Genomic DNA, 21,646 nt, shown 5'->3' on the forward strand with positions numbered 1-21,646 from the left:
ACTCTTTAAATTAAGCCACAAATAGAAACTGCATCAGATGATTACAGGGGAGCCATGTACAGTAGGTAGGTTGATGCTTTCAATACACAAGTAATGCAAGGACTGTGATTGTCTGGTGACAGGAACAATTACAGATGGCATAGATCACACTTATCACCTTACAAAGCTGCTGCTGCACATCACTAAGAACAATCACACAGCAGGACTGCAATCAGAGCTGAAGTCATGAAAATGACAGGTGATTTATTGAGAGAAATGATTTGTGTATGCTTTCACAGAAAATTAACCAAAGCTATGTGCAGACACTTGGTGCAGGGTCATTCTGCAGAAATATCCAGTTTGAGGATGCAGGATGTCTTAAAATTGATTTTCTGACATTTAACATTAGGACACATTAGATGTTGACTTTATGTACTGTATTCACAAAAACGACAGCTTAAAGAGCTTTTAAAAGTAGTCTTCATACATTTCAGTAAACTTGCATGTGCCAATGTTTTGTCACTAGTGTTAGCTTACACCTTTGGCAAGACTTTCATGACATGTCCTCAGTCTCTTCAGCATAAGTGGTCAGCATGACAAAACAATAAATAATGCAACAAATCAAATAATTGATTAAAAACTAAATATTGTCAAATTCATGGCTAAAGAAGGTGTAATTGTTCAAATAGCATATTGTCCTGTTTAGACATAGAAATAAATTGTCACCATGATGTGCTTTTCAAGTGTAATATTTCTGTATAGACCAGACACAGAAAAACTGATTTCCAGAGTGAGTCTGTGGGACTTTGGCTCTGCAAACATGCTTCTGGGATTCATGGCGTTCACTGAGCGTGCTGCTCATGGTGAAGTTCACACTCTCAAGAATCCTGTCATCTGTAGTCAAATTTATTATAAAACCTGCCTGTCACATTCAGTTTAGTTTTAGGAAGAGGGGGGGGAAAAGAAGCTTTCACAAACACAGCTGTGACACCAAGGTATAAATGATGAACCATTCAACTAGCTACAATTAATGATTTTCTACATACTAAAGTAATAAGATTACTATAGAGAAATTAAATAGAAATTATTATTTGTAACGTCAGTAGGGGTGTTTCCTATCAAAAGTTTTCACATTACAGTCTGCTGGTATGAGACCAGTTTACCTGGAACTTGGTTCAACAGTCGCATCAACTAAAAAACACATTAGCTCTAATTTACACATATCAGAGCTTAGAACTTTTGTCAGCGTACAGTTGCTTGTACAGGGAAATTAGGTAGTAAGGCTACAAAGGCGTGAAAGTAAAGAAAACGATATACAAGAGAGAAGAAGAAAAACAATATAAGAACACTATGTACACTATATATGCAATGTTTGGGTTACAGGAAGCATTGTAGGGGTGTGTACAAGGGCATCGTAATACAATACAATAAATAATAAATAAGGGTGGAAGGGGCTATGGTCGTTGAGGGATGGAAATTGCACATCTGCCAAAATATTGCACGGAAACAAAAAGAAACACACACACAAAACAACATAATAAATAGCAAGTAGGAGCAACAGAATGATTGTAAAAAACTCTTAATTTGCATTTATGGTTCTGACAGCCCACAGGTAAAAGCTGTTCTTTGGTCTATTGGTTTTGCACCTAATGGATCTGAACCTTTTTCCTGAGGGCAGGATGTTGAAGAGGTGGTGGTTAGGATGGAGGTGGTCTTTTATAATTACCCAGGCTCTGGAGCGACATCTAGAGCCAGCAATGGAGTCCAGGGTGGAGAGTGGACAGCCGATCACCTTCTCTGCAGTTCTGATGACCCTCTTTAGTCTCTTTTTATCGGCTGTTATGCAACCAGCGTATCACACGGGGATAGCGTGCACCGGCACACTCTCGATTGTGGCTCGATAGAAGAACACTAGTAGGTCAGTTTGCAGCCTGTTATATCTCAGAACCCTCAGGAAATGGGAGGTGCTGCTGGGCTTTCTTCACCAGGGCTTTTGTGTTTGTGGTCCAAGATGGTACCCACATATTTGAGGACCTAAGGAACTTAAAGGAGGACACCCTCTCCATGTAGTCACCCATTTATGGATATGGGAGCGGGATCGGTTTTTGGGATGCAAGGTGCAGTCACTAGTGTAGATGGTGTATATGAACTGTGTAAATACAGTCAATAATCTCAAACTGGCTATCAGGAGAGCTTAAACTAATAAATTTAGCAGGTTCTCATTGTTATCAAAGCACTGAAATTTGTACTAAAAAAACTAAAATTAGAAATTGATATCAAATTTGTGTGTTTGCATGAAAAAGAAAAAAAGGGATCACAGCCACTCGCTCACAGGTTGATAATTAAATGTAAACTCTTAGATAAGCACTGATTATTTTATATGCTGGAGAAAAGTGCACACATTTCACTTTCAGGATGGAGCAGTATTTCCACAGCTTAACTGAATCATAATTACAATAACTCAAGTATTTGTCAAAAGTGTAAATGACGCTTCAAAAAACACACAAGACGACTGGACAGCTTGTTTATACAAATATTTATTTTTATTCCACAAGTCTCTTGAACTGCTGTTTAGATGATGCCAATCTGCAAATAAAATAAAAAAGGATATTAATTACACAATGTTCATCAACAGAGTCGACACATCTGTATCTGCACTGTTTTGCATCAGTGGTTCCTTTGAATGCATCACAGACATTCAGAGCAAATATAAAGTTTACATCACATGCAGATGACTGATTTAGCTTCATAAAGTCAACCCCTGAATAAAGGCTCACCTTGTTTGCAACATCCAACGCATCGTAATCAGGTGCGAGACGGACGTACGCCTTCTTCTCACCATCAGGCCTGCACATGAAAGCATGTTTATTCACTACTGCTCACTACAAACATGTTTAGAAGGTTTTTTTAGATTGGTGCATCAGAAGTTTAAAAAACTGGAATCATGCTTTTTCATACTTTGATCGCTATTACCATCATGTGCACCAAATTGGCTGTTATTGTCTGTCAGATATGGCAAATTGAATAAAGACTCATTCGGCTTGGGCAAAAATCACCTACACTTAAAAGTAAAACAAGGTTTTCACCAATGGGAGCCCAGTGCCATCCCCAGGTGAGTGTAATGTGATTACTGGGACATAGGTGGACAGATATCAGACAAACCATTTACTAGAAGGCCAAAAAAAAAAATATACACACACCCCTCCACTGTCATGTCAATGCTACACAAAATTAATGGGTAGAAAGGGCCACATTAAACCCCCAACCCCCCACAATAACATCGGTTGGGAATCTTCCTGTAATATCCTAATGTGTTGGTTTGTCTTGTCATGTTTTCAGCACATCCACTTAAATGTCTTATTTATCCAGATACTTGCACAGCATGTGATCTGCACATATGAAGTCAATGCTTCCTTCATGGGAAAGTGTAAAGGACTGAAAAGGTCTGTGTGAAGTTGGCTTTCAGCTCAGCCTGTGTGAGGATTTCTACCTGATGAGTGTGTTGACTTTGGCGACGTCAATGTCATACAGCTTCTTGACAGCGTGCTTGATCTGATGTTTGTTGGCCTTGACATCCACAATGAACACAAGTGTGTTGTTATCTTCAATTTTCTTCATAGCAGACTCTGTTGTCAAGGGGAACTTGATGATGGCATAGTGATCCAACCTATAAAATAAAATGCACACAAGTTTTTTGGTCAGAGGTCCTCACTTAATCTCAAAGTCTCTACAATATAATTAATTGTTAACTGCTTATTCACTACACCTCACTACAAATATGTTTAAAAAAATATCAGATTGGTGCATCAGAAGTTTAAAAAACTGGAATCATGCTTTTTCATACTTTGATCGCTATTACCATCATATGCACCAATGTCCGCTCATGTTCGTTTGTGACCTGCGTGCACTGTTTGCAACTCACTTGTTCCTGCGAGGAGCACTCTTGCGGGGATATTTGGGCTGTCTGCGGAGACGGAGGGTTTTAGGGCGACGGAAGGTGGGAGAAGTCCTGACTTTCTTCTTCCTGTGGCTGTGTACGCCTTTCAGCACAGCCTTCTTGGCCTTCAGAGCCTTCGACTTGGCCTCAGTCTTGGCAGGGACAGCTATGATTGGGGGAAAAGAAAGTTACCACTATTAGACAGCTGTTCATTATTCTAGGCTTTGTCAATATGGCAAAGAACACTTTGGAAAATATCACAGCACTGCCAAGTCAACCTGTGGCCCACATACTTGACTCAATGTACATAGCAGGTCATCTACTGAATTCTGTAATGAGTTGTAGCTGATCCAGTGAAATCCACATTTACACTGACACAAATACTAAAATAAGCATCATATACAAATGAAGCTGAATGGATCTGCCTCACAGCTATTTCAAAGGTAGTCAGTATTTACAATGAATCATATGATCTTAAGATCCATGTGATTAAAAGACATGGGAGTTTACTTCTTACTGCTCAGTATGCATACAACCATATCTGGCATCCACACAGTATTAATACCCAGGAGGCAGATTACTAGCACACCAACACACTCTCAGGATTTTTTACGTTACAGGAAGTATCGCTGACTACAACAGCTAAAACTTCAACAGTCAGAATTTCAATAACATCAAAGAAATTTAGAGATGCTCTCACGCGTTGCTAATGCAACGTTTTAAAGCCTGCTAAGCTAAGGCCATTGCTAACATGATCGAAAACACCTAATCCGCAGACATATCTGAGTTAATGAAGCCATAATAAGATGAACTAGCTAAGCCTTGTCCATAAGAGACGACTTAACAAGAAAACATTAAGTAAATGTAACTGTAAATACATGCGATTTCATCAACAGCGGCTTGATTTAGCTTAGCTTAGCCAGCATCACGTTACAGACTACATGCCGGACCCACACTCTTGAGATATCCACATATTTACAGCTCTGACAGCAATAACCTGAGCTCAAACAAAACACTTTCACTATATTCCTTCATACCGTACACATACGGTACAAATAGAGGCACCAATTCAACTAAAATATACGATTTATTCATTCAAAACTGCTAGATTCACGAACCTTCCTTCTTCACCTTCGGTGCCATGTTGAGAAAGGAAGACTGAACGGGGTTTCCTGCAGTATATTGCATGGGCGAGATCTCATAGCAAATGTATCGCGATAGTTAGGAAACCAGATCCCATGCATTTGCTTTTTTGCTATCACGTTGCTACGAAAATACTTCTTTTCTTTCTTTATATAAATTCATGAAAAAAAATTACGTAACTTTAAGCACCAGACTGTTGTTACAGTGCTGTATGTGCAATTATTGAAGAAATTAGGTTTCAGTTAGGTTTCAACAGTTTAGACTGGCAAGAAATTTATTTCAAATTTTATATATAAAGAAATTTATATTTATAAAGAAATTTCGCCTGATTTAATAACATACAGTTATTATATCTCTGTGTATGAATACCCATTTTTTTAAGTTACCCTTAAAGTGTTAATCCAACACTAACAAAGTCTGGTGAAGGATTGACCAGAAATGGTGTGATGAAATTAAACATTTTAGGGCACAGTCCGTCATAGCTGGCCTTCAATAGTAGAATAACTTACAGTTTATAGTTTATTTCTAATCAAAAATACCCAGTTGCTGTTTAATGTACTTTCACAGTCATCATCTTTATTAACAAATATACAAATTATGTTCAGTCAGGTAAGCAAATGTAATAAAATGCCAAAAAAAGTTTATACATATATAAAAGTTTATTTTATACTCTCATATTACAAAGCACAAATGTAAAGGTTGGCAATAAATCAGACTGCAAATCCATCTTCTCATCAGTCCATCTGCATCGCACTCCTCTAGTTTGCCTTCAGCTTAGTTTTCTTCCCCTTTTTCCTGTTGAAGAAGAAAGAATGAATGAATATTAGAAATATTTTTAATTACCATCCTCAAATTGCACCAAATGTTGAACCCTTTTATCTCAAGTGAATTCAAGTGGCTTCAATTTATGGCTCCATACATGCCTCTGTAATATATTTGACAATAATGTTTCCTACTTTCAACTTTTCAGATTTTCACTCTAATGGTATGCTAAGAAAATTGTATTTATGTTGTGTGTAGGGTCATTTATCATATATGTATTTTCTTTTTTTACATAACAGAGTTTGATATGATTGCAGTTTGTAGTTTATTGGACTCGATAAATGTGCATGAAAGCCCTCCCCACCTCCTTACTTTTGTAACTTGGTTCCTGAAGTCTCTGATGTTGTTTTCTGAGACACTTTCTTGTGTTTTTCTTTTCCTTCTTTCTGTGTTTTATTTCCTTTCTTCAGCCCCTGTCCTTTTGTCTTCTTTTCCTCTTTCTCCTTCTGCAATGTTGTTTGAGCTCTGTTTTCTCCTTTCTGCTCTCCACTCGCTGCTCGCTTGTTTCCTTTTTTCTGATCTTTGCCTTTGGTCTTCATTAAGAAGCGAGGAGTTGTGCAAATGGTGCTTCTCTTGGGAGGTTTCTTCTCAAGTCTCCGCTTTACTTTGCTAAACAAAAAGATAACGACCAGACCGCTCTTACCAAAACTCAACAGGGAGCAATTAAGCATTAAATCAAAGGAAACATTTCTGTAAATGTGCAGGCAAACATGGAGCTTTGTTACCTGTGTATTTTCTTGAAACCAACCATGTAGTCTGGTACAGGACAGCCCGCTTGTTTTATAACATTAGCAATGCTGTTAGAGAGAAGCATAGGAAAAAAAAGAAAAACTACAGGCTCAGTATTTAAATTCAGGGTGTTTTAAAAATAAATTAATGGCAAGAAGTGACCTAAACTTGCAATTGTTGTGTTGCAGTGAAATTATGTTATTAAAAAAGCAACACCAACGATAGAGAAATTGTGTCTTAACAGCTGGATATGGGTTTGAATAAAGAAGTATTTACAGTTATAAAACATCAATAAAAAAAACTAACTCAATTTGCTATTTTCCTACCTGCGCAACAGAGGTTTGTCATTCTCTGTGAAGAAGGTGACGGCCTTCCCCTGATGTCCAGCTCTCCCAGTACGACCTGACAGACACAGAGAGTGATACACATCAAAGATGAAGTGGAAACAGGCTGATTATTTGTGGATCACTGTCCAAACCAACCAATGCGATGGATGTACTCCACAGCGCTGGTAGGGAAGTCGTAGTTGAGCACGAGGTTTACGCCTTTGAAGTCAATTCCTCTGGCGAGCAGAGCAGTGCAGATCAACACCCAAATCTTCCCGGAGCGGAAACTGTTCACCACGTTGTCTCTCTGACACATAGGACCAAACGATGAGGATGAGAGCACTCAATAAATAAACTGAAACAGAAATAAATGATAGGAGTGGTAGGTGTGTTGATGTACCTGCTGCTGTGTGCGGTCTGCATGGATTACATCCACGTTGATGCCTTCATACACCAGCTCATGGAAAAGCTCCCGTGCCCTTTCTATAGTCTGAACAAACACCAGCATGGGCGGCAGGAAGCCCTGAAACACAGAAAAGAGGACTCTTTTATTTTATCTCAGCTTGTAAGATAAAATAATCAGAAATTAGAAATGATTTAAACGGATGTTTATGCGATAACCACTAATAAATCTGTTCTCTTTGAAATCAAGTAAGTTCCTTACCTTTTTGATGATATCCCTCATGGCCACAAGCTTGCCATTCTCTGTCCCGACAAACAGCAGCTGCTGATCTACCGTATCCACAGCTGTATTTCTAAAAAGATGAAACACCCATGTTTCTATTGTGACAAAAAAAAGAAGGCATGAATTTGTTGCAGTAAGCAGTTCTTCAGCTAGAGCCGTACCTGTGCCCGATGTTTACAGAAACCAGGTTATCGAGGTTCAGGCGGCACCACTGTTCTACATCTGCCGTGCAAGTGGCGCTGAAGAAAGCCCTGCGCACCTTTGGACCGGAGCAGGCCAGAAAAATGGTGGCCAGCTGCTCCCTGAAGCCCGTCTTGCCGTCTTCAAACAGCTTATCGGACTCATCGACAATCAGCCACTCCACACTGAAAAGCAACACGCAGAACATCGTCCATCTGTCTTCTTTTTTTTTAAAGTAACAAATAGAGTGGGTATGACACACAAAAACCATCAGAGTGGAGCAGATCAAATGTCACCTGCTGAGGTCGATAGCTGGAGGATCCTGCTTGAGAAGGAAGATGAGTCTGTTTGGAGTACTGACGAGTATATCTGCACACAGAAACGTTGGGAGTTAAAAGCCAGTGAGATTTACTTATTTTTCATCCCCTATGAGCCAACGATCTCTTACCGTATTTTTTGTTTGACCGTGGTCCGTATTTCTTAGCCGCTAGTGACGCTTTGTCTATGATGTGAACTCTAAATCCGACTCCCTCTGACAGACGGAGTAGCTCTCTGTAGGTCTGAACACAATTCAACAACAATGACCAAACACTGCTGAAAACACAGGAAGTCAGTCCCTTATCATCCTTTATCTATCACCAGCTGCTGTCGTTCATAGCAGGAAAGGCCTCCTTACTTTTTAAAAGGATCACTTTCTAATTTATGCTGCATACCTGGCTGGCCAGCTCTCTGGTTGGGGAGATGATCACACCTCTGAAGCCCTGATTGGCTGGCTGCTGCAGCTGAGCGAGCAGTGGGAGACAGAAAGCCAAAGTCTTCCCAGATCCCGTGGGAGCGCAGGCCAGCAGCTCCCGACCCTGACAGACAAACCAAACCAAGAGTGAAACCCTCAGAAAATCATCGTCTGTGAACTAATCCCAAACCAAAGAAATGAGAACGAGCGTGCGTGCTTACATGCATCATGAGGGGCATCGCCTGCATCTGTATCGGCGTTGGGGAACTCAGTCCGGCGTCTCTAAGGTTCTGAAGGACACGCGGGTTGAGGCGATACTCGGACTGCAGCTCCTCGAATGTGCACACAGGGTCAGGTATGTCACAGCCGTGCACATTTATGCGGTTTTGGGCGCGAATACGATTGACCTAGAATGAAAGAGAAATACTTTATTTGATGGCGGATGGGGGGATAGCAGTAGCTCTGCAGAGCATTTCACCACTAAGAAGCAGTTTTAAAATTTTGCAGAATCTCTTTATTTTACTTCTTTGTGCTATAAGATGTAGCTCAGTGAGGACCTTTTCCTGATGAAGATGCTTCAGCCTCTTCATTGAAGATTTCTCCTTCCCATCACTCGGGAGGTTTTGGATCTTTCTGTCCAAAGAGGAGGTCCAGGTGATGCCAGTTCCCTGCGTCTCTTTCAGCAGTTCACCGCCAGCTTCAGTCAGACAGAAGACATCAAACAGGAGTGAACAGCTAGATCGTGTTCATTCTAAATGTCACTCGATATTTTTGTAATACAAGGTTTCCATAGTGAACACTTAAAAACTGCATCCTTTACTACTACTGCTTCTTTACCTTTCACCTCCACTTGGTTGCTTTTGGTCTTTTTCTTCTTCTTTTTGGTCCTCACATCTCTCTCCTCCTCTTTGCGCTTTCTTTTGCCTCCTATGTCGGAATCTCCATCTTCACTTCCCTCATGTTCTTCCCTGCCCTCCTCTTCCTCCTGTGCCTGGGTCCAGCTCTGGGCTCCATTGGCTGTGGCAAAATAATCAATCGCAGAGAGAGGATCGGGAGAAGCTTCTTCTGCGTGACTCCTCACGGGCTACAAAATAAAACGATACACAAACGTGTGTGTACATGTATGTGTGAGTGTTACGGTTGTACTATTCTTCAAATACATGTATTAAGCACAACGACTTCCCTAAAACGTTAAACTGCTACACAAGCAGGACAGCAAAACTCGGTTAGCTAAAATGCATTAAACCATAGTTCATGCTGCTGTTAACCATTCGCAGTTTTCATCCAGTACGTCATCAGCTACACTATAAAGCTTACCTTAAACCGAGCGGCGTCCTGACCAAACCTCTTCAGGTCAAATTTAGCTCCAACTCCGAGTTTCCGAAACAACTCGAACGCGTCCATTTCTACAACAGCGTGGTGTGCCCCGACCAGGCATCACTAATCAACATCCAGATCATCCACCTCTCGCCTCTGGCGCCCCCTGTGGGCTGTGAGTGTTACAGCGAGTGAGGCAACTACACTAATTATCCTTTTGTATGTTATTTATATATATACATATACACACACACACATATATATAATTATGTGGGCTTATCAGTCATAAACCATATTCTCCCGATTCTGGCCTATTTAGAAGAAAATTGTGTAGGAGTTGTTACTTCAAGGATTTTGTTTATTCTTTTGTGTGTTTGTTACAATTCATAAACATACGACTGCGTGACCTGTGAAAGTGATGCTAACAGATTAACATGATTCAACAATCTGAAAGTACTAACTCTACTGTTTTACTTCCATAGTGTTGTGAGCAGCTGTTCAAAGCAATTGCCACTCATTCTGAGGAATATAATCAAGATGCTCTCCTGATATCTTGAAGTGGACTAAAAACTAACACTTCTGCACAAGACTGTTTTTGATGAAATTTTAGAGTAGAGCGTATCTCATTCATTCTGATTTTTGCAGCAGCAGCAACATTTAATGGTGGATGGTGACCCAAAGTAGCAATTCAATTTTTTTTATGTAACATCAAATCACAAGTTTGCTTTAGGTACTTTAACTTTTAAGGTATCAAATGGTAAGCTATCAAAGGATGCCCCGATGAGTAAGCACTTGGCGACAGTGGGTAGGAAAAGCTCCCTTTTAACAGCAAGAAACCTCCAGTAGAATCAGGCTCAGGAAAGGGTGGCCATCTGCTGCAACTGGCTAGGGGTGAGGGAGAGGAAGACAAAACAAAAAGTACACTATGGAAGAGAGCCAGAGATTAATGATTAAATACAGAGTGGTGTGTAAACACACAGTGCGAAGAAGAAATGCTTAGTGAATCATGCAAAACCCCCAGCAGCCTGATCCAGCCCGAATCTTAAAAGCAGAGAGGATGCCTGTCTCCTGAATCCAAACTGAGAGCTGGTTCCACAGAAGAGGGGCCTGAAAGCTGAAGACTCCCTTTCTACTTTTAAATATCCTAAGAACCACAAGTAAGCCTGCATCTCAGAGCTAAGTGCTCTATTGGAGCATTATAGGTCTGTAAGACGGGGCCTGATTATTTAAGACCTAGTATGTGAGGAGAAGAAATCGAAATTTGAATCTGGATTTAACAGGGAGCCAGTGAAGAGAAGCCAATATGGGAGAAATGTGCTCTCTCTCCCTCCCTCTCTGGAACATTTTGGATCAACTGAAGGCTTCAGTTCAGTACATTTCTTGGCAACATGTTTCAAAAGAAAGTTTTTATAGTTTAACAAAGCCAGACTCCAGGGAATTACATGTTTACACTTAAAAATCTTTAATCATATTAAAAAACTACAAAGCCACAATCATCCTCTAACTAGGCATGACCTAAGTAGTGTAAATGCATCAGATCAATACACAGGATTCAATTTATTCTTTTACTTCTTGCAAATGTTTATTTGTATTTAATCAGATTTAAAATATCTTTGAACAGATGTTCAACATTATCAGTCATAAATCACTGCCCAGCAGTTCATATATGATCCGCTTTGCTTTCAGTCACCTCTCTGTTAGTTTGGGTGTTTTTCCAAGTCTCTTCACAAATCTTTATTAAATCCTCCAGGAAATGAATCACCATCTCCTTACCCCTCTCCTCCTCCCCTTCCACCTTTAACCCCTTTATCCTGATCAAAATCTGCTCCACACTTCCAATTCTCTCCCGAGGGTGCAAACTTTCCCCCCTTATATCCTTCTCTGCCTCCTCTCCTCCTCCTTCCTCTGCTCGGAGGTACTTTATCAAATGCTCTCTTATGCCTGTCCCCTCCTCGCTGGCCAGCGACGCGCTGAGCCCGAGCATGTCCTGTGACTGGCTTACGCTGAGCAGGTGCAAGAGAGCCTGAGAGAGTGTGTGTCGCAGGCTGGCGCTGTAGCGGTACTCCAAGAAGTCGTTGGTGTCTTCGCTGTTCTCAAGAGCTGTCGCGAGGGAGCGCCACACACGGGTGAACCGCTCTGTGTCTCCATAGCAGCCGCGGTGGGCGGGAACTGCAAGGGCAGCGGCAGATTTGATCCGCACTTTAAAGTTCTTACAGGAAGTAACAACATGGCAGAGCGCAGAGAACGCTTCGTGAGACCAGGCGGCTGAGTCTGATGAAAAGATGGACATGAGCAGCTTTTCAAAAAAACTGAAATCCAAATGAATCACTGCTGGAGACATTTTGCACAGCAGCCTCTTTCAAATGTAATGCATAACACTGACAATGTATGATGTGTTTACAGCCCTGTGGTTAAAAACTTACCTAGCGGCAAGGCGGGGTTTCTGAAAGCATTTCCCAAAGCATAACAGGCGTTCCATCTGACCTTCATCGTAGCCTCTGATTGGACCGTTTTAACCAGAGCACGCACTGCATCTTCCAGCGGCTGCTGGAACGCAGGCCTGGTCATCTGACTCTGCCGCAGGAAATGAAGCAGATTCCCGAGAGCGCGCACTGCATTCGACTTCACCTGGTAGGGATCGAGGGAGGACGTAAGTACACGCTACAAGATCTAACAGATGAATTCAGGGGCGTTTTAAAATAATCTGCATGTTTGTGTGAGTGTGAAAGTGTAGCTGCTCGCACCCTGTCTTTGTCTGCTGCTGCTCGCGTGGCTGCCTGCAGCATCTTGAGCAGCAACATGTCTGATAACTCTTCCTGGAAGTCCACACCTACACTCTCCCTGGTTAAAGAGAAACAAGATCAACTGTTTATAGGCATTGGGTATATTTTATTCTACCCTTTTAATATGATTTCAGTCTGTTCCGAGATGATGTGTGTGGTACATCCATGCTGTCTTACATATTAACAATAAGAGTGTCTGTGAGGTTCCCGAGGGACCAGGCAGCCTTGGCACGCACATTTGTAGATCGATCATCGAGCGCAGCTAGGATAGTGTTTGCAGTATCAGCCACAAACATGACATCCTGAAAAGAAGAACATTATTTTTCTATTTTTTTTCCAGAGGTTTACATATCTTGGATTCAAAATATCTGATTTAAATTGTAAATTGTGGTCATAGCTGGTGATCAGCACACCTACCTCTCTCAAGCAGGGGAACAGTACGTAGATCCCCAAAGCCCTGACGGCTGCCGTCTTCACCAGGTAGTTTTCAATGTAGGTGAGTCCCAGCAGCACAGTGATGCACATCAGCTGGGTCTTGTCCTTAAAAACAACAGTACACATACAGCGCCGTGAAGCTCGGCAGCACCAGTGCAGAAAAACAAGTCCAATAAAAGGGGATAACTCACAGGCAGTTGTGCGAAGGCCTGCGGCAGAATGGAGGAGAGCGTGTCGCAGGCGCTCGCCTGCAGCGTGGGATGTTGCTCATTCTGCAGCGCTCGGTTTAATGGGCCGCTCAACACTTCTGACCAAAACTGCACCACCTGTATTGTACACAGATTAATTAAATTAACACACATTAATGTGGATTAGAGGATTTATTTTTTTTTAAATATAACCTGTTCTTAATGCCTCCTTTTACTGTTGCTAAAGCCTGCACAGAACTGATCTGTACCTCAGTGACAGCAGCTTAACTCTCAGTCTGTGCTCGACCTGTAAATCATATGAAATCATGTCCCTACCCCTGTAAGTATGAGTATTTCAGGAAACTGTGGTTATCTATAAGTACAAAGAACTTTTCCATCTAAGGTCTCTGGGGTCTTTGAAACTCAGGTTTTACATTTCTGAAAAATTATTTTACAATCTCTTAGAAATGCACATCAGGACAGAAAACATGACATTAGTGTCAAAGTCTGAAAGAGGTTTGCTTAAATGCTCTACAACGTTACATAAATATATATTTTAAACCTGTCTGTTACATATGGATGTTAAGAATAGCACTTAGATTTTAACCCTGAATTTGCTGAATCCATCTTTGAAACAGGCGAATGAGGATTTGTCCAAAAAGAACGAAGCACATTTGTTTAAACCTCTGTAATCATATGCTGTGTGTAGTGCACTGTGTAGAAATGATCTGCATTTACCTGGCTTATGGGGACCCTTGAGCTCTCAGGCACGTTGTTTTCTGCTCTGTACTGCTGAATTATTCCCGAACCAAACTCCTCTAGCAACTAAATAAAAGACAGATGTTATTTCTAAATATCTGATACTTGTTTTATTGTGTACTGTTGCAGAATGAGTATTAAATTTATACTTCTATATTGTATAGAGGGCATTACTTTTGCTCCGTGTAGCTGTATGGAGGTGTCCATCTCCCCAAGACAGCGTGCGCTCACTTGCCCAATCTCACACAGATAGTGTTGAGTTAGAGGGAAGTAACCACGCACCAGGTGAGACAAGACCTGAAACACAAGAGATTAAAAACATCTTCAGACTTTAGAAATGCCTGTTAGGAGCTCCTGTCTGGCTCGTTATTGCTCACCTGCAGAGCTTCAAGTCGAACAGGAGGTGGCTCTAAAGCAGCACCCCCTCCCACTCCCTCGCTGTCTGATTGGTCCTCTCTGGGTTGAGTCACTAGTGTCACACAGAGCTGCAGCAGCCACAGTCGCCGGCTGTCCTCTTCCCCTGGTGTGTGAGGAATGTGTGGGGAGTGTGTGCTAGAGCTCCGCTGGGAATGTGTGACTGGTGTACGAGAGGGTGAGGACACCCCGTCTCTTTGTCTCCAGCTGAGACCCGAGTCCTGCGGCGTGAACGCACCGGTGCTGCTGCTGTGATCCGGCTGCTGGAGGAGCAGCTGCACCTCAGGGAGAGGAGCCTGCGTGGTCACCAGAGCGCCATAAAGTGTCAGGACTGACACACGCACATTCACATCTAAAGAAGGAAAGATAGTTGTGTCGACGGTAACAGACTTCAGTGTCTTACATCCTATTGGCAGTTATTTCAGCGTGCCGACAACATACAGACCTCTGTGGCGCACATACGGACGAATATGCTTCCAGAGCAGAGTGAGCAGGCCAGGTCTGAGGCGGTGATAGGGAGCGTTGGCTACCAAGTAGGCCAGACACTAACAGACGGAGCAGACGGATATTTACAGTGTGGATAACAAAAATGCATGTCAGAATTCAGTACTCTCTCAGCTCATGAAACTCATATTGTAATTTACATCCTGATAAACACCACAAAAAAGACAAACAGTAAATAATCCTCTTATATACATGCACACACAGACTGCAAACGTGTGACCTTACACAGTAAAAGTATGTGAAGTTATTCAAAGTGTTAGCAGGCAACATGCAACCATATAGCTAAACTGGTAATTGTCACAACAAATTCTGTTTATTTTTCGCTTTCTCTCAATACTGAAAAACAACAACAACAACAACACTAATACTGTCCAGACTTATTCTTAATTCTATTTTTATGTCTGAATTTGAAAAGCACAACTTTCAAAGAATATTCCAGAGTCTTTTCAGAACTTTTTAACACTATAAAAATCACTTAGAATACTTGTTTACTTTTGCATTATAGCGCATTTCATTACTGGAACCTGAACATATTGCATGTAATGAAATAAATGTAATTAAACCCCAATGGATTCATTAAGTTATCAATTTTCAGTCATACTTTATATGACTGAGGGTGTAATTCCCCTGAAATTAAATGGAGTTTAAATTTAATTATGTTTACCTAATAGGTTTTTACAGGAAAGAAAAAAAATAATCATTATGTTATAGTCTGTAACATCCAGGTTTGTATTAAATTTCAACAAAGAAATATTGACAGTAGCTGTAACCCAAAAGAGAAATCCAAAAGAGAAAGAGATGAAAGATAAAAAGTGTTCGTGGAGAGCAAATAATCGTACCTTTATGACCTGTGTGAGTGTCTGAGGGGAGGTCTCGGCCAGCAGGGCCAGACTGAGGGTGCGGTGCAGCTCTCTGATAGCAGTCGCCAGCGTGAAGGAGAAAGGGGTGTAAGAAGTTCGAGGAGATGCCGTATCTTCAGCCACAGCCAGGAACTGCCGGGAGCCATCCAGCATGGCTGACAACACCTGAAGTGCACACAACCTCACCTGGAAGGTGGGTCAAGATAGAGATGTTACAATCGTATCGGTCCAGAACTGCACAGTGTGTGTGTGTGTGTGTGTGTGTGTGTGTGTGTGTGTGTTGTACCTTTGGAGAGAGGTCCTTCAGAATAATTGTGAGGAGAGTAAGAGGCGGTGGTCCCCCGATGGGAGAGTCGGGGATGAAGGAAGACCAGTAACCGTACAGAGTTCTCTTCTCTACTGCTTTCACCACTGCTAACAAACAGTGCAGCGCCCCCTGACGCACACGACCGTGGTTCACTCTGAAAGAGTGTAAAGAGTAAAAAAAAAAAAAAGTCAACATCTATTGAAACTTTTAAAAGATACACATGCATGGGGGAAAAATATTTTATTAAGGGACTTTCTGTACCTTAATTTGCTCTGCGCGTTGCCCTCTAGGTCGGAAAATTCTGAATCAGAACTGTTTAGTTTCCAGGACGGGTAGAGAAATGAGGCAGGCTGTTTTTCCTCCGCCCTGCCTTTCGGAGGCGCAGGCACAGTCTCTGCATCTCCCTCTCGTTCATCCCCTCTGCTCTCCTCGGTTTTCATCTTCTTTCCCTTACCTTTAGATTTCCTCTTTTTATTCTTTGGAGAGAGAAATACATTCGACCAAACATCAGAGTTCCTCAGTGCGTTTAAATATGGCCATTGCTGGTATCAACACTCTTCTTACCCCTGAAGCTTTTCCTGGCACAGCGGCATCCTTTGGTGGCTCTAATGATTTTGGTGATTCTGCAGCTTTTGCTGCAGAGAGACTCTCGTACTGCGGTAAAGGTGCTGGATAAAGTACAGCCGGCCACTCCACAATCACACCTGGAGCCCCCTGGAACATGAGCCGCTGCAGAATACATGAGCAGGACTCCATATTAATACTCAACTCAAAAAAATTAATTAATTAATAATAATTGTGCACATGTGGTGAGATTTTACACCTTAAGTGCAGCCAGTACAGACCCGAGCTCCTCCCCTCCACCAAATTTCCACTTCCCACCTGAGAGACAACACTGAAGTCCCTTCAGAGCTGCTTGGATCATCTGCACAGATTACACCATCTTATATAAGCACGATTGAATTAATCTGTTTCTCGTTTAAATGTTTGTTGTTGAGTATCCAGTACCATGCAGTAGTAGAGCTCATCAGTGTCGGGAGGTTTGGTTGACTGCAGCGTTTTCAGGAAGGCTCGGAAGCACACACTTCTGTACTGATCATCCAAAGGCGGCTGACCAGGTATCCTGCAGGCACAGAGGCAGACGATTAGAGCGACAAATACAAGCTCAAAGATGGAGAAACTGGAATTGCGTCTCATTTGAGTTCCAGATTCGAAGCATCTCTTCAGAAATCAGATTATAGACACTACATCCAGGCTTTTATATAGCCTGCAGTTTACACAGATAAAAATGGCTACTGGCTCAAGCATGTTGTAGCAGTACCTGAGACAGATGTTGGCCATGCAGGTAAGAGCAACGCGGCGCAACTCCATGTTTGACTGAGATGGAGAACTATACTGCAGGAGGAATCCCTCTTCACCCAGTAAGTCGCTGAGGTGCTACAAATATATATATAAAAAAATCTTGATGTAAATAGTCAACAGTTAGGGCACACTTTTCGGAAAGTGCACTAAATATCTACCTGGTGGCACTGAGGTCCATTCCCATAGACTACAGTGGAGAGTGCCAGGAGGACGTCTGTGTGCGTCCACGTACTGCATACCTTCAGTGCACCTGCAGTATAGTTCACCAGTACATCCAGCGTGTGCTCATCCATTATTACCTTAAAAATAAAAGACAAATGTGGCTGTAAGTGCAGTATATCCCAACAACTACACATGACATCCCATTCTGTTAGTATGGAGTTGGTTGTGTTGATATAAGAGCTTCTACTAAGAGAATCCTCTACAGGCTTTCAACAAGACTGTCTATGGGAAATTTCGTCCTCTCATCCAGCAGAGCATTTATGAAGTCAGACACTGATGCTAGAATCTCTGTTCTAGTTCATCCCAAAGGTGTTTGACAGTTGGATCAGTTTGGAGTATTCTTCCACATCAAACTCATCCTGGCACGCCTTTATGGAGCTTGCTTTGTGCACTGAAGCAGACCCAAGTTGGCACAGTTTCCCCAAGCTGTTCCCACCAGGCTGGAAGCGGAGACTTGTCTAAAATGTCTTCATAAGGTAAAGCATTAAGATATGCCTTTACTGGAACCATCGACCTAGGCCAACAAACTTCATAGATGGCCAAATGCTGTCGGATATTTGGTGATGCAAAGCTGCTTGGCCATAGAAACCATGCCTCAAAGCTATATACAGTTTTAATGCCTATTGAGGTCTGGATATCTGTGGTTATTGATTTATTGCTTCCACTTTACAATAATACCACTTAGTTGGCATCGGTCATCCTGTTATAGTACCACACTCGACTTTACTGAGCTCTTTAAAACGACCCACTCTTTCACGGATGCTTGTATGCATGGCTAGATGTTTGATTTTGTTCATCTGTGGCAACGAGACTGAACGAAACACCTCAGTTCAGTGACAACCCAGTACTTTTGTCCATGTAGTGTAAGTGCAACAATAGCAGTCCTAACAATACAAAAGTGTACATGTGGCACGAGCGTGACCTGTTACCTTCAGCTGGTTGAGCAGATGATGGACAACCTGGCAGAGTTTGATGACTAGATGCTCCTGAGTCAGCGGCACAAGACAGCTGGCATGTTTCAGCAGAGAACACACATCCTGAAATGGAAATGAGGAGGCTCACCAACACAGAAAAAAAACAGAAATGCTGATGTCACAGTTGTTGGTTTAGAGCTAGTCTCTTATTGATTATATGGTTATCCTCGGGGCTCTGAAGTGTGTGGGTGGCTATTTCAGTGTTTATTCATCCCACAACTGCTTCTAAATACAGAGGCGGCAGACTTTTATAGAGTTTGTGTCGCTGAAAACAGACTACAGGTCCAAAGCGAGTGTCCGTACCTCTGGACGAATGCTGACAGCGGGCTCGAAGGTCCTGTTGTAGTTTTCGGACAGGAGTTGGTCAAAGAGCAGATTGAGCTCCTCTTTGAGTTGGACCGAGTCTACTCGCATTGCTCTCAGTTTTATGGCGCAGTTGGAAAACAGTTTCTCGGCCTCCGACTGTGAGCCAGGCCGCCAACCGGACGGCTCCATGGGAGTGAACGGAGCGGCCTCAGCCGACAGAGGCACCGGGGGGAAAACAGACACACCACCGCGGCCAGGAGCCGGGTGTGACAACCCGCTCTGAGCCGCCATTACTCCTACTAGCTCCTCGGTGGTTATTGGGCTTTCTTTAAAGCATCACATCCAAGAGTCTAGCTCATTACCGCCCCCTGCGGTGAAAACCAGAAAAACAAAACTATCCATTTTACAGCGTTTAACGCCAGCAGTTTTGTACAGTATGGAGGTTTCTTTCTTCCACTGAAAAAAATACAATAAAATAATATATTTATATTTTTTCTGCTATCCAAAAGCCGAAAATTTCAAAATTTCTCAAAATTTTGAATTAGTTTAAGTAAATGAAATTTTGCCTGCATGCATAGTCAACTTAATTTCACTGGCAGACATTAACTTCCACATAGTTTGATTTGGCATTTCATTTTTTTCTAAAATGGTGCTTAACTTTACTGTAATTTCTTTCACAGGAAAGCAAACCATGACAAAAGGCTACGGTACGCCACATTTCACAAGAACTAAAGTGTTCATACCAAATACTGTGCAAATTCAGCTTTTACCTCATACACCGCATTGTACATGTACAAAAAAAATTCCTGCATTTCCAAACAAAAAAGGAAACGAGAGGTACTCTATATCTGCCTATTCGCGATTAGGTCCGAGCACCTAAAGTTTAGATGCATCACAAGGCTTCAATCAGAATACACGGGAGATAAAGTGCTGGACAGCCCAACAGGGTGCCAAGCTATTAGTATCTAATGGAAGTGCAATGAATTGAAAGCACACAGAACACATTTTGAACCAATTTACTGTTGTCAAAGCTTTTTTTTTTTTTTTGGTCAATATGCTGAAAATATCACAATGACTACTCACTGAATTACATTCCCAAAGATCTACAACAACACTACAAGTGTCAACAGGAATGTTTAGGCATGTACAAAACCCCTAAAATCTCTCAGTATTTTGCATCCTTTATTTCATGTAAGCAACAGTCTCAGCATGGTTTGTCAGTGAAAATCAAAAGGATAACAAAAAAGGCTGTTGCTCATTTTAATTCAATGAAAATAAATTATACAGTCATGTGAACTAACATACAAAGTCTGTGCACCACAGCACAGCAAATTACTGAGAAGTCATGAGCCATAATGAGTCTGTTAGAAGTGCAGAGGCTGACTGAGTGCTGTCAGCATAAGTCATTTTATATTGGCATTTTCTATGAATGACACATCACCAGTCCAGGCATTACACAAGCTCAAAGCACCAGCCACTGTTGGTAGTAGTGTTGCAGGAGACAAAAATAATAACAGGCTGAAGACAGCAAGAAATTAGGAGGTAGTCATGTAGCAAATGGGAGAAGAAATGCTGAAATAGTTTAGGAGCCCACGTCTCAGCCAGACTTGAACAGCAGAATAGCCACTTGACCCAGGTAGAAGTAGATGAAATGCTTCGTCTCGTGTGTCACGTAGCTGCCAAAGTTCCTCCCAACAATGCAGTGCCATGTGGGGTTGTACTTCTTGTCAAACTCCTGCAGGGAAAGACACACATTAGCATCTTCTTGCCAAAAATGCACGCAACAACTTTGCGCTGCTCATTTTATTTTGAAGCAACAGCAACATACCTTTTTGACATAGGCGGCGATATCCTTCTCAATGTTATACTTTTCCATGGCCTGCATGGCACAGTCCACTGCATCCTGCTGCATTTCATCAGACATGTCTGCATTCTTTATCACAGCCTTCTTGTCACCCATGTTGGCTTTCTGACTGCAGGAGACAAAGCCATCTTTACCGTGTCCGCTCAGCTCTTTTACGTTCTCATGACATCACTGCTATCACACAATGTGCCTAAGGAAGCGGCCACTGGCTGCAGGGGTGCCTTTTATTTACTTTTATTTTGAATAGATGATTTACATGATTTGCAAGTGAGAGCTAAATGAAACCAGGACACTATCCAAAACAGGTGATGGAGATAAGTGTCCCTTTTATTGAGGTCCCTCGTGTAATTTAAGACATAAAGGGCCCTTTATGTTAGGATTACAAGAAATAGAAGCCATGCGTCGCTGGCATCATTATTTGGTAAATGTTGCTGGAATAGCCCAGTTTAACCATTGCAACACGCAGTATCGCTAATTTAACCCAACAATGGTGTAAGTGCTCCGATTATCAGGTTTGCAAATAATGTACAGCAAGTAAGGTAAGAGCCTGAGAGCGTGGATGAGCACGCGGGGTACAGAAACCTCACCCCTCACGCTGACCTGCTCACGGTGACAATAAGCAGCAAAGGTTAGGACCAAACGTGCATTTTACTCTTACCGTCTTTCAAGGAAGTCTTAACGTGCAAAGGTGTGCGATGAAGGGACCGTGCAGGTTTTTCCTTTATTTATGCAAGGAAGTGTGCCCCCGTGCGTTCCGCCCTCCACTTCACATTCACTACGTGATTGGCTCGAGCGAAGCCTCCACCCTGCCAACGGC

The 21,646-nt window shown here is 42.1% G+C and overlaps 4 protein-coding genes and 3 non-coding genes across 8 annotated transcripts; all 7 read right to left on the reverse strand.

Moving 5' to 3' along the window:
- Nucleotides 1-2,496: 2,496 nt before the first annotated feature.
- rpl23a (ribosomal protein L23a) lies at nucleotides 2,497-5,174 on the reverse strand. Its single transcript, XM_003446824.4, has 5 exons — nucleotides 5,035-5,174; nucleotides 3,902-4,082; nucleotides 3,470-3,646; nucleotides 2,757-2,826; nucleotides 2,497-2,565 (listed from the first exon to the last, which is right to left on the reverse strand). Exons 1-5 carry the CDS (start codon nucleotides 5,102-5,104, stop codon nucleotides 2,551-2,553), a joined length of 513 nt encoding a protein of 170 aa, XP_003446872.2. The 5' UTR covers nucleotides 5,105-5,174; the 3' UTR covers nucleotides 2,497-2,550.
- LOC112848093 (small nucleolar RNA SNORD42) lies at nucleotides 2,642-2,710 on the reverse strand. Its single transcript, XR_003222041.1, has one exon. It is a non-coding gene; the product is annotated as a small nucleolar RNA SNORD42 (small nucleolar RNA).
- On the reverse strand, nucleotides 2,894-2,965 carry LOC112848095 (small nucleolar RNA Z17). Its single transcript, XR_003222043.1, has one exon. It is a non-coding gene; the product is annotated as a small nucleolar RNA Z17 (small nucleolar RNA).
- LOC112848094 (small nucleolar RNA Z17) lies at nucleotides 3,780-3,851 on the reverse strand. Its single transcript, XR_003222042.1, has one exon. It is a non-coding gene; the product is annotated as a small nucleolar RNA Z17 (small nucleolar RNA).
- Nucleotides 5,175-5,615: 441 nt separating the features above from the next.
- Nucleotides 5,616-10,037, reverse strand: ddx52 (DEAD (Asp-Glu-Ala-Asp) box polypeptide 52). Its single transcript, XM_005472204.4, has 15 exons — nucleotides 9,852-10,037; nucleotides 9,372-9,618; nucleotides 9,092-9,231; nucleotides 8,756-8,941; nucleotides 8,515-8,658; nucleotides 8,250-8,361; nucleotides 8,098-8,170; nucleotides 7,783-7,986; nucleotides 7,601-7,691; nucleotides 7,337-7,459; nucleotides 7,093-7,243; nucleotides 6,937-7,012; nucleotides 6,607-6,678; nucleotides 6,194-6,490; nucleotides 5,616-5,854 (listed from the first exon to the last, which is right to left on the reverse strand). The coding sequence occupies exons 1-15, from the start codon at nucleotides 9,936-9,938 to the stop codon at nucleotides 5,818-5,820; spliced, it is 2,040 nt and encodes a 679-aa protein (XP_005472261.1). The 5' UTR covers nucleotides 9,939-10,037; the 3' UTR covers nucleotides 5,616-5,817.
- Nucleotides 10,038-11,289: 1,252 nt separating this feature from the next.
- heatr6 (HEAT repeat containing 6) lies at nucleotides 11,290-19,285 on the reverse strand. Its single transcript, XM_003446738.5, has 20 exons — nucleotides 18,963-19,285; nucleotides 18,615-18,722; nucleotides 17,622-17,762; nucleotides 17,423-17,538; nucleotides 17,110-17,224; nucleotides 16,925-17,026; nucleotides 16,666-16,830; nucleotides 16,363-16,577; nucleotides 16,081-16,255; nucleotides 15,774-15,980; nucleotides 14,876-14,975; nucleotides 14,394-14,782; nucleotides 14,191-14,313; nucleotides 13,996-14,082; nucleotides 13,261-13,395; nucleotides 13,052-13,174; nucleotides 12,812-12,936; nucleotides 12,596-12,692; nucleotides 12,275-12,479; nucleotides 11,290-12,122 (listed from the first exon to the last, which is right to left on the reverse strand). Exons 1-20 carry the CDS (start codon nucleotides 19,254-19,256, stop codon nucleotides 11,512-11,514), a joined length of 3,633 nt encoding a protein of 1,210 aa, XP_003446786.1. The 5' UTR covers nucleotides 19,257-19,285; the 3' UTR covers nucleotides 11,290-11,511.
- Nucleotides 19,286-19,966: 681 nt separating this feature from the next.
- On the reverse strand, nucleotides 19,967-21,645 carry dynll2b (dynein, light chain, LC8-type 2b). 2 transcript variants are annotated; one of them, XM_003446823.3, is made up of 3 exons: nucleotides 21,488-21,645; nucleotides 20,794-20,938; nucleotides 19,967-20,700 (listed from the first exon to the last, which is right to left on the reverse strand). In XM_003446823.3, exons 2-3 carry the CDS (start codon nucleotides 20,923-20,925, stop codon nucleotides 20,563-20,565), a joined length of 270 nt encoding a protein of 89 aa, XP_003446871.1. In that variant the 5' UTR covers nucleotides 20,926-20,938; nucleotides 21,488-21,645; the 3' UTR covers nucleotides 19,967-20,562. The 2 variants fall into 2 exon arrangements, with proteins under 2 accessions (XP_003446871.1, XP_005472262.1); XM_005472205.3 differs by having other exon boundaries at nucleotides 20,794-20,934; nucleotides 21,488-21,633.
- Between the last annotated feature and the right edge of the window lies 1 nt (nucleotide 21,646).

Source organism: Oreochromis niloticus, linkage group LG10, assembly GCF_001858045.2.
Source record: "Oreochromis niloticus isolate F11D_XX linkage group LG10, O_niloticus_UMD_NMBU, whole genome shotgun sequence".
NCBI lineage: Eukaryota > Metazoa > Chordata > Actinopteri > Cichliformes > Cichlidae > Oreochromis > Oreochromis niloticus.